General features: G+C 44.8%; 1 protein-coding gene across 2 annotated transcripts; it reads left to right on the top strand.

Moving 5' to 3' along the window:
• The first annotated feature begins 1,234 nt into the window (after positions 1-1,234).
• LOC147110476 (cytochrome c oxidase subunit 6B1-like) lies at positions 1,235-11,058 on the top strand. Of its 2 annotated transcripts, XM_086000479.1 has the most exons (5): positions 1,235-1,353; positions 1,996-2,224; positions 4,591-4,701; positions 9,815-9,915; positions 10,909-11,058. In XM_086000479.1, the coding sequence occupies exons 3-5, from the start codon at positions 4,596-4,598 to the stop codon at positions 10,960-10,962; spliced, it is 261 nt and encodes an 86-aa protein (XP_085856605.1). In that variant the 5' UTR covers positions 1,235-1,353; positions 1,996-2,224; positions 4,591-4,595; the 3' UTR covers positions 10,963-11,058. The 2 variants fall into 2 exon arrangements, with proteins under 2 accessions (XP_085856605.1, XP_085856604.1); XM_086000478.1 differs by lacking the exon at positions 1,996-2,224 and having other exon boundaries at positions 1,237-1,353.
• The last annotated feature ends 3,951 nt before the right edge of the window (positions 11,059-15,009 follow it).

Here is a 15,009-nt window from a genome sequence, read left to right on the forward strand (position 1 = left end):
CCACAGGTTCACCACTCTCTGGGTGAAGAAATTCCTCCTCATTTCTGTCCTAAATGGCTTACCCCTTATCCTTAGACTGGAATCCATGTGGATTCCAACTGAACTTCCACCCTTCATGTTTCGGATCCACCCAGGATTACAAATATCTCCAAGATATTCATCGTTCCTCGCTCTCTGTCCTCGGCCTATTACATTGTTCCAATGAAGCTCAACGTAAGCTCGAGGAACAGCAGCTCATCTTTCGATTAGGCACTTTACAGCCTTCTGGACTCAACATTGAGTTCAACAATTTCAAACTATAACCCCTGCCCCCATTTTTCATGCTGTATGATTTTGCCATTCCCATTTGCAATATTTTCTCTTTCTGGCCTCTTACATAAGCACAAGTATGTTCCTTCAATTCCTTCCTCCCCCTCTCTGCACCTCTGTTACATCTCCAGCTTTTTCCAGTTCTGACGAAGGGTCCCAGACCTGAAACGTTAACTCTGTTTCTCTCTCCACGGATGCTGCCTGGCCTGCTGAGTATTTCCAGCATTTTCTGTTGTTATTTGTATTATCTGGCCATTTGTCTTATTGCTGTTCTGGAACCTTGGCTTGCGCAAACTGACTGCCACCATTGCCTACATTACAACAGCGACTACACCTCTAAAGTATTTCATTGAGCTGAAGCACTTTGGGACGTCTTGAGGTGGTGAAAAGCTCCATATAAATGGAAGTTCTTTCTTTCTTGACAGCTCATTTCTTGCTTGAAGCTTGTTAATTTTGAACTCCTTTACACTAATATGGTGTCAATAGCTTCACAGGAGGTTTCCATCTCCAACAAGGCCTGGGACAGTGGCAGGTTTTATACAGCACTGTACAAGTAAACGTGGTTTACTATTGTAAGATTCTATCTCAATTGTTTATAAAGCTACTGTAGTTGTTAATAACAAGCTGATAACAACGCTACATATACTATAGGAATTAGCTCATATTCCGTTTACACACACAAAGTGCTTCCATACATTGCTTATATGTTGATCATCACATATGCTTTTGGGGCATGTTGCAACATTTTAGTACAATTCATCAACTTGCTGCTATTCCATGAGTTCCTTTTCCGGGTTGCACTTCCTTTAAGTTATAATAGTATTTAAAATACATATTACATTTACATCACGCTCATACCACGTTAAGTACGCAACTCGGTCACAAATGTGTCATTTATTTGTGGAGTCTATAAAATGAATATAGGAGTGGCAGGAAGGTTAGTTCCTGTGACCCCTCCGCCATGTAGCGTTACTGATCGCGCACGGACTTGCGGGGGAAGTGAACCTGTTGTGCTGCACGTTTCTCTGTCACTTTGAACTAAAAGTAAGTAATGTCTCGTTTGCTATATTGAGCAGTTTAACGAGAAGCACATGCTCGCGATTTTAAGCGTCTTTCGATCTATTGGGGGGATTCTTACCTTGCAAAGGTTGGAGTGGGGCGTGTTGTGAGTGGACTCGGGTTTCGGCAGCACCTGGGGAACGAGGGGCGCCCGCGAATTAAGATGCGCGACTTCATTTTAATCATCACCTTGTTGTGTGGAGGCGATATTACCGTGTGCAATGTTAAACCAGATCGGCAGCTAATACTTCTTTAGACCTTGAAAGGGCTGACAGAGGACTTTGGATCTTTGATCCGACAATTAAAGTTTAATTTTACACATTCTGCACATCTGTCGCGTAACTGTAGACAATGCGGAACACTTTACCGTCCGCTTTTTATCTAGTTAGAAAATGAAAGTGGATATTTCTGTAATTTGAGTTGATCCTGGTTTGCCATTGGAACAGGTAAAAGGAGAATTCGCGAACAATGGTTGCTGGGAGCTGTCGCCAGTTTCTGCTGAAAGATTTAGTGTTGGAGACAGATTGAAGGCATCTGTGTATAAATTGGATGGGAATTCAAATATGAAATCTAATAATGATGTTCGTTGTGGGCTAATATCCAATTTTTTTGCCATTGTTTTCACAGCTTAAATCTATATCTAGTATTTAGGCTGTTGGAAAAGCAAGGTGCACACAGCAGAATGGCCAAGCCTTGATCCTTCCTCTGTCCTGAGCTAGCTGGTCTCAGCGATGCAATCGCCGATACTGGTTTAACAACAGAAAATGCTGGAAACACACAGCAGGTCAGGCAGCATCCGTGCAGAGAGAAACAGAGTGAACGTTTCGGATCTGCGACCCTTCGTCAGCTGATACTGGTATGTTAGGGCACTGCTGCATTTGGTATTAGTGTTCCCTATATAAAGAATGGGGAAGTAGGTCATGGTCCCTGCTCCTTGTTGCTATCCGGTGATCCCTGTTGGAAAGTGTCCTTCTGAGGACATAGAGTGGGATTGGCTTGGCTATGATGCAGTGGGCGGAGAGCGAGTCTCCGTCAGAGATTCCAATCTGTGCCAGTGGGGAAATTGATAAGAAAAGGAGAATAGTGAACAGTGAGGGTGATGTGCAAACTGACTGGCCATGTACATAAGACACAGAGAGGGAACATGACGATTGAGTGAAAGGTCTGGAGGCAGATGTAGGTCAGGCTTTGGAAAGTGCCTTTTATCTCCCAGCTTTCTGGGGTCTGGAGATCCAGTTGACTGTAACTGCATTGAGCCAACATCTAATTAAATACGTACTTCAGGTAACTCTACATTTATTTGGAACAGAAAAAAAGAGTCTTGAAGTAGGATGTAGAGGGTGCAAGTATCCAAGTTTAAAAAGGGCTTAAACTTGCTAAGTTCTAAGTGTTGATGTTCCTACATTGGATCGGGCTCACACCAGGGAATTTGTTCAGAGATATAGTTAGTTCCCCTGGCCTATTGTAACCTTTCACTCCGCTTTGTTGTCAGATATTTTATGCAAGTTAAACCTTCCTTCCTCCAGTACTAGGAAAAATAAGTTTTACAATTAGAAAATAGAATCCATATCTTTTAAATTCCCTTAAAAGCAAAAAGTGATTCATTTCGTGCCGTTTAGTAATACAGTACTGTAGTTCTATAAGGTTCCGCCGCCCAGTATTTTCGTGCTTTGTGATAAGGATTGTGAACAGCGGGTAATAACTGACCAGCGGTATGGTGATGCTCTCCCCATTTTCAGTTGACAGGATTTGATTTGAGAACTGTAATTTGCACAACTCACTTTCCCCATCTAGGCCTGGAGTGCAATGAAGGGTTTTAATTCTGGGTAACACTATTTTGTGCCCATTGCGCATATTTAAATAATTAAGGCGGAGCTTGGTACGTTATATTTTCATGTAAATTAGTAATCACTCGTTATGTTTTTTATGACCTAATTTAACTTTCAAACTGACTATAACATTAAGATCGGGGTAGATAGACTGCAAGAGCTGTTGGTTGGAGGTGGATTTCTGCTACTGGTTTTCTTTACTCGGTTTGCTATGGGTAAATTATCACTGATGATGTTTAAAGCACTTTATTCAGTACAAACTGAAAGGTAAATAACAGCCACATGCACTCCAGTGCCGGCTGGGATCGCCTTGATCTCTGTCTCACACATCTCTCGGTATCCGCGCTGTCCCTAAGCCGCATTTTGCGGGAGGTTCTTGTGGAAAGCTGTTGCTTTGATGATCGCCCAGCCTCCACACTTTAGAAAGACCGTTCATTTGAAAGGAAAAGCAAGTGGGCGCAGAGCCCCACAATAACCCCATGTTCGCCTGCTATTCAGACAGGGCACCCTCAGAGGAGGCCCTTGTTGATTGGAAGACTCAATCGACGCCACATTCTCCAAAAGGCATGTTGGGCAGGATTTTCATTGAGCCGTGGAGGCGGGATTGGAGGCATGTGGGGGGTTAAAATCCATGCCAGTTTCAAAGGAGGTGGGTACCCGATCCGCGGTGGGACCCGCCTCCCCAGGCAGGAAGGGGATTAGTGCCAATTAACAGCCTGTTAACAGGTAGTGAACAGGCAGTTTTTAGCCTAATCCCTATTTATATTGGCTCCAAACTACTAGCGAGGCAGGCCGTTGGGATGAAAGGCTTGGAGGGGTCGAGATGTCTGGTGTTCAGGTGAGTGATGGGTGCATGAGTTCAGAGGTAAGTGTGTTTGGTGTGTGTAAAGTGTTTAAAGAAGTTTTACTTACATTTACTTACCTTTACAGCCTTCCTTCCTTCAGGTCTCGGGAGTCCCTCATCTCACCAGCACAGAAAGCAGAATGGCCGCGATCTGTCAAAATCTGCAGCATTCAGCTTTCTGTTCCGGAGAGATCTCTAAATCATCCTGAGAGGAAGGAATTAACTTGGAGTACAGATTGTCAGTGTTTGACAGCTTCAAACAGCTGTGAAACACTGATATTTCATCTGTCAAAAGCTCTTGACAGATGAAATTGTCTGTCTGTGATGTCACCTGTTGCCGGGTAGCCCTTAATTGGCCTGCTGAGCCCGCTGGGCAGGCTCAACAAGGTCAATCAAGTGAAAATCGCGTGGGTTGGCCACAACTCGATGGAGGCGGGACTACAACCCCGAAAGTTGCAGTCCCGCCTCCTCAATGAAAATCCAGCCCATTGTGTCTGTTCTTCAAAACATTTTATAGATTTGTTTTAATTTAGTGAAGTCTTTTGTCAGGTACGATGGCAGAGAATATCCAGGACAAGTTGAAGAAGTACAAGACGGCTCCTTTCGATGCCAGGTTTCCCAACCAAAACCAAACCAGGAACTGCTTTCAAAATTACCTGGGTGAGAAAGTGTTGTGTTGAGATTTGGTATAGAGTGCAGAAGCAGAGAACATGGGCCTTAACCATATTTATCTGTCTTGCGAAAACATAAACTTATGCACATTTATGTTTAAAATTGGTTTTTTTTCATTGAACTAACAAGTGTCCATTGTCCTGCTCATTTCCTGCTTGTTCTGTAATGATTTCTTAAAGTTAGCAAGTTTAGCATTTTCTCAAATGCTCCAATTTTTGCTGCTAGTAAATAAACATGAGATTTAACCTGTTCTAAAAATGCAAACGATTGTAAAGAAGTTAATTAATATTCATAAATATGCTAATACATTTAAATGCACAGAATTATATGATACTGAAGTTGAAATTTCTACACAGCTTTTAAAATGGTTAATTTAAAAAATGTTTTCCAAAATAAATACACTCATAGTACCTTTCTGGGAATTTAACGATAATTTATATCATGCCTCCTACCAGAATTTCTAGCTATTTTTGGGCAACTATTGATTAATAGCAGTTGTTGCCTTTTTTATTATTTGGATCTTTTGGTGCACATGAGGTGATTGATGTCAGTGCTGGAGAATGGAAGTATTTTTCTCCTAGTCAGAAATAAGCACTCTCAAGGTGCATTTATGTCACGGGGCCGTGCATTCACGGGGCCGTTTTGCTAGGGTTTCGGTAGTGGACCCAAGCGCAGGAAACCTATCCAAGGACTCGAGACCGGGTAGAACTCGAAAGATGCTTCACTTGATACTTGAAAACACAGAGACATGGTTACACTCGAAAGGAGATTCAGTAGAGACTCGAGAACGCCAGAGACACAGCAAGAGCTGTTACTTGCAGGCAGGCGAACCCAGGACTGAGCAAAGAGGACAGGAAATAGGAAGCTTAAATACAGGCCAGAGTGGTCACGTGACATAATTAATCAAATGAGACGGGAGACAAATACATTAACAAGACACAGGTGAGGCCAGAGGCATAGAAGACAAAAGAGGGACAAAACCAAACAACTTTATTAACTAGCCTAATTACTCTGATGAGATCAATTACTCGAGAAACATGTGAGGAGAGGGGCCCAGAAAGCATGGCAGCTGCGCACCGAGGCCTCAAAAACCGCCCTCAGGCGGCGAGCAGAGGGAAGTGCCGCTGCAGCCGTTACAATTTATGCTGCCAGTTTAGCCTTGGTCCAAACCGATTTCTGGAGTCAGTGCTGACCTGGAGTGAAGTGCAGGAAGTTTGTAAGTTAGTGCCTAACAGTGAAAAATTATTCTTGTATTTCAAGATAACTTTTAAGTATGTCATTTCACTTCGACACTGCAAGGAGTGTAAATCCACTGTAGTGTCGAGGCTGGTTTACAAAGTGCTTCCCCAAAAGGCTGTGGATGCTGGGTCACTGAAATTTTCAAGACTGAGATCGACAGATTTTTGTTAGATAAGGGTATCAACAACAACAACTTGCAATTATATAGCACGTTTAACATAGTAAAATGTCCCAAGGCACTTCACAGGATCATTATCAACCAAAATTTGATACCAAGCCACATAAGAGGATATTAGGCCAGAAGCTTGGTCATCTTTAAGGAGCATCTTAAAGGAGGAAAGAGAGGTAGAGCACGTAGAGTTTTAGGAAGGGAATTCTAGAGCCTAGGGCCTCGGCAGCTGAAGGCATGGCCACCAATGGTGGAGTGATTATGTGAAGGAATAAGCTATATCCAGAAAAATACACCATTCTATGAAATAATTCTGGCCTTTGTAACATGACAAACTGGGCTTGAAAATCTAAAAACCTAACAATGGAGAAGCTGTAAACAGCATACAGGCTATTGAGATAAGATAAGTTGTTGACACTGAATCAATAACCTTATTGAAACAGGAGGTTGGAGGTTCCTGATAGTCTGAAGCCTTGGACAGAACACAATGGTACACCCTGTTAAGGTGTTTTAAATTACACTTTGGAAAGAATCACATAAGATTAAGAAACATATGCCTTTGTGAAAATGACATCAAATGAAACACAGGAGACACGAGTCTGTGTTACAACCAGCTGAGGTAACTAAGAAGACAATGGTGCACCCGGTTGAGGTGTTTTTAATTTACACATTGTAAAAAGACACAAATAGAAGACCTTGGTAAAAATGACATCAAATAGGTGCACCTGCTCCACACCATTTTTTATGATAAGCTTCAAACATCTAGGGTAGAGACATAATTCTTAATGCTACCAGCTGATCTAACTGTAGAAATAGCAGGGGTCAACAGAAAAATGACTAGAGATAATTAGCTTACATCCGCAGAAAACTTCAAAGGAAATACCACTGCAAAAGGGTATAAAAATTGAACTTTCAAATGGGATGATAGTCTCGCTGTAAAGGGGCAAAGCAATTCTCAGGCTTCAGAGGCAAGCTCTGCAAGTCTTCAACTCTTTGTATCTCGGGGATCAAGGTATTCTATTTGATTTTGGTGGATATCCTGGAATAAACTAAGAACTGTAAAACTAGCGAAGTTAAGATTTGAGAATAAGGATCTCTGATAATAGAATTGTAAGTTTTTTGTATTTGGAACTGCTAATGTTGCGATTGAAACACCAACTGTAAACTGCATGTCAGTTCTTTAATAAATCTATATATTTTTAGAATTGTCTCAACATAATACTTCTGTATCAAACTTGCGAACTCAATCTCTGTACGCTCCTTGGTGAGGAGTTGCAGAATTCTGAGAGAGTTTTCTAGACCCTCATAATATGCGGAAGGTTACAGTCTAGCTAAACTTATTAAAAGTGCTATCTGGAGGACGGTAACATCTTCAGGTTGTTCCTTTCCTTTAGGGAGAGATAGTCTGGACCTTTAGACCCAATTAAGCGTCGTTAGGATTCGGCTACCTCAAACTTTAGTTGAAAGTGAACGTCTGGGGAATACGCCTGATCCGGGGTAGCCCTAAAAGGGGCTAGGATTAGTAATTATCCCTTCAATTAAAATCGGGGATGCGCAAGAGGCCAGAATTAGAGCAGTGCAGATATCCCAGCGGGTTGTAGAGCTAGAGGAGGTTACAGAGATAAGAAGAGGTGAGGTCATTGAGGGATTTGAAAACCAGGATGAGAATTTTAAAGTCGAGGCTTTGCTTAACTGGGAGCCAATGCAAGTCAGCAAGCACAGGGGTGATTGGTGAACAGGACTTGGTGCGAGTTAGGACACGGACAGCAGAGTTTTGGATTAGCTTAAGTTTATGGAGGGTGGAAGATGGGATATGGAGCAAAGGCAGGTAAATGGAATTGAGATATAGATCAGGCATAATCTAATTGAATGGCGGAACGGGCTCAAAGGGCTGAATGACCTACTCATGTTCCTATGGTCCAAGGTTCATTGATACATTGTAACCAATGTTCCCTCTAAGCTGTGCAGCTCTCTGCTGGTCCCATGCATACGGGACCGGCTTTTTCAATGTTAAATTTCGCAGATGCGTGAAACTGTGAATGGATTGTAACCCTGCTCAATTTAAAGAGCAGGGGTTCTCCCTTAGGTGCTTCTTAAACATTTTAAATTTCAAATTGTTGCGAGAAATATGTACATATGTGTGTATCTAGGCTTGCACAGAGCTTTCTCCTAAACAGAACAGTTAAAGTTCCTGGCAGGCAGGAGTCAAACATAGTAAACAGGGTTGGGTCTGGCTGAAACACAAACTGCAGCTAATAGTCTGAGTGTAATGTAGTCCAAGACCAAGTGTAGCACAGCCATATGCAGAGTAAAGTTTCTTCCACTCTGCTTCAGATTTGTCTCTTAACCATGTATGCATCTTGTTCTGTACCAACATCAATTTTCAATTTTTCATGCCAGCCATTGCTATGGCCTCACTCAGTAAGATTGCAGTATAGTGTCAATTTGCACTAAATCATTGCCAGTTAATCTTGTTGATTGTGCCTATTGTGGCATCCTTAAAGCAAAAGGGACAAGAAGACTTTCATCGGACTTTTCTATGTTTGATTCAGACCCAGATTGTAAGGGTTTGTGACTCGCTGCTCTGCCCAACTCCCTTTGCTAGTGTCATCTTAGCATTAACTTTCAGCAGTTGGTCAGCTGTCTTCTTTACAAGTCCAATTTGGTCATAAGTATCTGGCATTGCACAGACCATCAGTTAAGCTTGACATATCTCCTATTCATGCATTTTACAATCTAAGGCCTAGAAATTGGGTTGGGGCGCCAAAGTGGCGCAAAAGTCGCCTGAGCGCAGGATTTAGCGCAGCGTTTGAGGCTTCAGCGATCATCAGATATTCCGTTTCATTGCCCCTCGAGGGACACGGGGCGAGGCTCGAGGCGCTCCGCGTCCCTCTTAGGGTGCTGAAACTGAATATCGCAGCGCAACGTGCCGCAGCGCCACACGCTGCGGCACGGCACGCTGCGGTACTGCAGGCCTTCCTCCCACTGTTAAGGGGGAGGTGCCTGCAACAGCGCGATCCCCGATCGCGAGTGCCGGCAAACGAGCCCGGCACCGTGGAGAAGTGCCGGGCTCTCGGGAAACAGCCGGCAATGCCGCAGGGGTGGGGGGGGGGGTGACCAGGAGGCCGGGGACGGAGGTGCTGGCAGGCGGCCGCCGAAAAAGGCGGCCGCCCCACACCTCCACCTTAACTTGCACTGCTGCCGACACAGTAAGGCCCCGTGAACCGGGTGCGGATAGCGAACGGCGCAACTGCGGCGTTCGCTATCAAATATCGCGAACGGGGCGCTGCGCACACCGATGACGTCATCGGTGGTGGCGCAGCGCAAAAGGCTAACGCCACCATTATCGCCCCAACTCAATATCGCGGTAGGCACAGCCAGTGGCGCTACAGCCACTGCCTGCCTCTTTAGGCGCTAACAAGTGGCGCTACTCACCCAATTTCTCCCCCTAAATCTTTGTTTGAAAATTAAAGCAATGAATACAAGAACTATGTATGTTCTATGAATGTCTCTGTGGGGGCTGAAATTGGTCAATGCCAGTAGCACAAAATGGGCTGATAGCGAATCAACAGCCTGTTTCATACCACACAGATTGTCGTTTCCATTGAGGTAATTGAAATTGCTCAGATCAGTTAAATATACTTGTGTATGGATATTTATAGCCAAACTATCCTGTTTGTGATTGTCTTACAGACTTCCATCGTTGTACTAAAGCATTAAATGAGAAAGGTGCTGATACTACTCCATGTGAGTGGTACCGCAGGGTGTACAAGTCACTCTGCCCAGTTTCATGGGTATGTGACAAAACAAGCTACATTTTATAAAATTATACAATTAGCTGTGGTCTTTAAAGTCAAATGTAAATGGCCAAGCTAACTATTTATTTTGTAAGTCTGCAGTTTAAAATAATATGGCCTAGAAATTGGGTTTTGGCGCAGCGACGGCTTTAGCGCCGGAAGTTAGTGCCGGAGCTAAGTCGTGCTGGGCGGGCCAAAAATTCAATAGTTCTGCGCCCAAACGGCTGCCGGCGCTGCTGAGAGCTGTTTGCGCCTGAAAACTGGCGCTACGCGCTGAATATCGGCGCTATTCCGGCGCTGCGGCGCCCGCTGCGGTGCGGCAGGTTCGGGAAGTGCAGGCCTCCTCCTTCCCTTAAGGAGGAGCTGCCTGCACCCGGCCGCGGCCCGCAAAAATCATTGTAAAAATGAGCCCGGCACCTCGGACAAGTGCCGGGCTTGCTTCTGTTCCGGGGGGGGGGGGGGGGAAGTCCGGGGAGGGAGCTGCGGCCAGGCGGCCGGCGGGAAAGCGGCCGGCCGCCGCGGGGCCTTTAATGCGCCGGCGCAAAGTCATGTAAGACTCTGTTGCCAGAGTCTTAGTTGCGGCTGCCACGGGCGAGGCGGCCGCAACTGAATTTCGGTGCTGGGGCCCGTCGGCATGGCAACCGGGACGCTGCGCACACCGATGACGTCATCGGTGCCGGCGCAGCGCTACCGGTCTACCGTGGCGGAAGGGCCCCAGGCAATTTCGGCGCCGGCGCCAATTGCAGCGCTAGGCCCTCTAGCGCCGCAAAATCGGCGCTAAGGGCACTGAATTTCTAGGCCTATAGGTTTTATATTGTTTATCTATTGTTACATTGTCATCTTGAGCAAGAATCTTGCATTGCATTTTAAAATAATTATATAAAAGATAATTAACCACAAGACATTGTGTAGACAGTTTAAAACCTGAAGTTCTGCTGAATGCATAAAAGTTGTTTGCTGTGAAATAACCTTTCACATTTTACATCTTAGATAAACAAATGGAATGATCAGTTGGAAGAAGGCACATTCCCTGGAAAAATCTAACTAGTTATTGAAGTCTGGTTGAAGCCCTTGGTTGTACCTTACAATGACTGCAAAATGTACAGGTTTCACCAAAATAAATTATAAATATTGAACGCACTGTTTTTTCTTACCTCTGCTTCTTATTTTGTGTATAACTACTTACAATTGTGTAATTCCAGCAACATATCTAGGAGAATTAAATAATTGGGACCTTTGTGTTGAATTAAGTGAATTTCTCAGGAAATAAAAAACAATTAATTGTTACGCATTCTACATTTATTTGCAAGCCAGTCTTGCTGTGCATTGGAAGAAAAAAAGTAATTGTCTTGCTGAAGATTAACTTTGACATTCACAAAAATAGGTCAACATTATAGAGCAGATACATACCACATAAACAATTCTCAGCTAGTGATTGGACAGACAGACCCACCGTATTTTACAGTGCACTAGAATATGAAGTCTATATGTATCATGGAAATTATTATTACACCCTTTACAAACCTGGATGCCACATCATTGCTCTCTGCTAGTTGACAAGCCCTGGTAAAACCATTTGTAAGCAATGTAAGATTATATACTAACAAATACTGTTTGCACCATCAATTTCATGAGCACAGAGGTTAGTTTAGCCTTGCACCTTGGCTCATTGGTAACTCTTTCGTCTGTGAGTCAGAAGGTGGTGAGTTCAAGCCCTAGTACAGAGACCTGAGCACATAATCCATGCTGACACTTCAGGGCAGTCCTGAGGGGGTGTTGAACTGTCCCAAGTGCCGTCTTTTGGATGAGATGTTAAAGTGAGGCCCTGTCTTTCCTCTCAGCTGGACATAAAAGATCCCATAGCACAAATCCAAAACAAAAAAATGTCGAGTAAATTTTTCCCATAGTGATGTATATGAAAGAGAATCCCAGAAAAAAAAGTTAGTGGGGGTGATTTTCATTCAGAAGTCAGGAAGGAGGTGGGACTACAACTTTCAGGGTTGTAGTCCCGCTTCCATCGAGATGCGGCCAATCCACGCGATTGCAACTTGATTGACCTTGTTGAGCCCGCCCAGCGGGCTCAGCAGGCTAATTAAGGGCCACCTGGCAACAGGTGACGTCACAGACTGAAATTTCATCTGTCAACACGTTTTGACAGATGAAATATCAGTGTTTCACAGCTGTTTGAAGCTGTCAAACACTGACAGTCTTACTTCTAACCTGAGTCCTTCTACACAGACTCAGTTAGAAATCTCACTGGCACAGAAAGCTGCAGGCTGTCACTTTTGATAGATCGCAGCCATTCTGCTTTCAGAGCCAGTTAGATGATGGACTCCTGAAACCTAGAGGAAGGAAGGCAGGCTGAAAAGGTAAGTACAGGTAATTTAAACTTCTTTACACACTTTAGACACACTTACCTTTGCATTCATGCACCCATCACTCACCGGAACACTGACATCTCGACCCCTCCAAGTCCTTCAACCCGACGGCCCGACTCCTCTAACCTGGCGTGGTTTGGAGCAGTTGGGAATCCCACACTTCAAACTTTAAAATAGGGATTAGGCTAGAAACTGCCTGTTAACTACCTGTTAACAGGCAGTTAATTGGCACTAATCCCTTCCTGCCTCGGGTAGGCGGGTCCCAGTGCGGGGCGAGTACCTGTCTCTTTTGAAACTTACATGGAGGCGGGTTGGGGGCGGGATGGTGTCGGGACCCACGAATTCAGGACTTGAATCCCCCGCACGCCTCCAATCCCGACTCCACGGGTCAATGAAAATCGACCCCAATGTGTCAATTAACCTTTTCAAACAAAATCTAGATGAAATCAAATCAAATCAACTTTTATTGTCATTGTTAGTGCACAAGTGCAGTACAACGAAATGTAGGCTTGCGGCTCCCGAGAGTGTACATTTAGATTAAGACATTTAAACATTCAACATACATTTGGCTTGTAATACATTAACATAAACATAACCATAATAAAGTGCATTGGCAGATGTGCAGGCTTTAGAGTTTATTTGTGGAGTTCAGTAGGATGATAGCCCTGGTAAAGAAGCTGTTCCTAAATCTGGTCATACGGGTGCGAATGCATCTGTAGCGTCTCCCAGATGGCAGGAGGGCGAACAGACTGTGGCTGGGGTGGGTAGGGTCTTTGATGATGGACCGTGACCTCCGTAAACAGCGTTCTGGTATATGTGCTCTATGGTCGGTAGCTGGGTGCCGGTAATGCGTTGGGCAGTTTTGACTACCCGCTGCAGGGCTTTCCGGTCATAGTAGCTACAGCTGCCATACCATGCTGTGATACAGTTTGTCAGGATGCTCTCTATTGTGCAGCGGTAAAAGTTAGAGAGGATCAGGGGTGACAGGTTACATCCCTTCAGCCTCCTTAGGAAATATAGGCGCTGCTGGGCCTTCTTCACCAGAGAGGAGATATTGAGGGACCAGGAGAGGTCTTCCGTGATGTGGACTCCGAGGAACTTAAAGCTGTCCACCCTTTCCACCACAGCCCCATTGATGTGGATGGGGGTGTGACTTCCGCCTTTAGACTTCCTGAAGTCCACAATGATTTCTTTGGTTTTCTTGATGTTAAGGGCCAGGTTGTTATCGGCGCACCACTTCACGAGATGCTGGACCTCCTCCCTGTAGGCTGACTCATCGTTGTTGGTGATCTGGCCTACTACCGTGGTATCAGCCGCAAACTTGATGATGGTGTTGGAACCATGAACAGCCACCCAGTCGTGGGTGAAGAGGGAGTAGAGGAGGGGGCTCAGCACACATCCTTGTGGGGCCCCCGTGTTCAGGGTCAGGGGGGGGGGTGTGGTTACCTAATTTGACAGACTGGGGTCTGTTAGTTAGGAAGTCCAGGGTCCAGTTGCAGAGGGAAGTGTTCAGGCCAGGAGTTTGGTGGCCAGCTTGTTGGGGACGATAGTGTTGAATGCTGAGCTGTAGTCTATGAACAGCATTCTGATGTAGGTTTCTTTACCATCTAAGTGATTCAGTGCCGAGTGTAGAGCAGTTGTGATTGCATCCTCTGTTGATCTGTTTGCACGATAGGCAAACTGGTGTTGGTCAAGAGAGGCGGGAACACTGGCTTTGATGTGAGCCAGGACCAGTCTCTCGAAACACTTCATTATGATGGGTGTGAGTGCGACAGGTCGATAGTCGTTCAGGCACGTCACAGCCGTTTGTTTTGGCACAGGAATAATGGTAGTGGTCTTGAAGCATGTAGGGACTACTACCTGGGCCAATGACAGATTGAAGATGGCGGTGAAAACATCAGCCAGCTGATCAGCACATTCCTTGAGTACCCGTCCAGGGATGCTATCCGGTCCAGCAGCCTTTTGTGTGTTCACTCCGCGTAGAACACCCCTTACGTCAGAGGATTTAAAATGAGGATTATAAATGGGGTTGAACATTATGGACAGATGAACAAGCACTTTATGGAACAAATACAATATTTCCTGTGCTGCTAGAGCTATGGTAATATTATTTAAAAAAGGCAATTACATAGGATTACATTACATAGGGTATATGGCACAGAAACAGGCCATTTGGCCCAACCAGTCCATGTCAGTGTTTATGCTCCACTCGAGCCTCCTCCCGTCTTTCCTCATCTAAATCTATCAGCGTAACCCTCTATTCCCTTCTCCCTCATATGTTTATCTAGCTTCCCCTTGAATGCATCCAAACTATTCGCTTCAACCACTCCCTGTGGTAGCGAGTTCCAATTAGCATGGGCTGAAAAAATGGGGAAGTGCTTACTCTTGGCAAGCTGTTTCCATTAATGCCACAGCTTGACATCACAATAACTAGGTTTGTAGGCAATGCTGAATTCACCCTGCTTTCTTGCAGGGCTTGATAGCAAAGTTGTGGTCTTGGAGTGGACATGCATTGATACGGCAGTAGAAAGTGTGCTCTGCCAAGACTGAATAAGTAACTGTTTCTGCCCAATTGTATACTCCTAATCTGAAAAATGGAGGTGTAAGGTTAGAGAGATGGAGGGGTATTTTAACATGGTGGGGCGTGTGGGTTTGAGTGCGGGTGGGGAGTTAAAACTGGGGAAAATGCAAGCACGTAGGGAAGCCGGCTCCA

This window comes from Somniosus microcephalus, chromosome 11 (assembly GCF_052327205.1).
Source record: "Somniosus microcephalus isolate GS21.2 chromosome 11, FLI_Smic_1.0, whole genome shotgun sequence".
In the NCBI taxonomy this organism is placed as follows: domain Eukaryota; kingdom Metazoa; phylum Chordata; class Chondrichthyes; order Squaliformes; family Somniosidae; genus Somniosus; species Somniosus microcephalus.

Bases quoted from the DNA above. Each gene is read 5' to 3' on its own strand.
- LOC147110476 (XM_086000479.1), top strand. From the start codon at position 4,596: ATGGCAGAGAATATCCAGGACAAGTTGAAGAAGTACAAGACGGCTCCT. The intron at 4,702-9,814 runs GTGAGAAAGTGT...ATTGTCTTACAG, and splicing joins CTGCTTTCAAAATTACCTGG to ACTTCCATCGTTGTACTAAA. The intron at 9,916-10,908 runs GTATGTGACAAA...TTTACATCTTAG, and splicing joins CACTCTGCCCAGTTTCATGG to ATAAACAAATGGAATGATCA.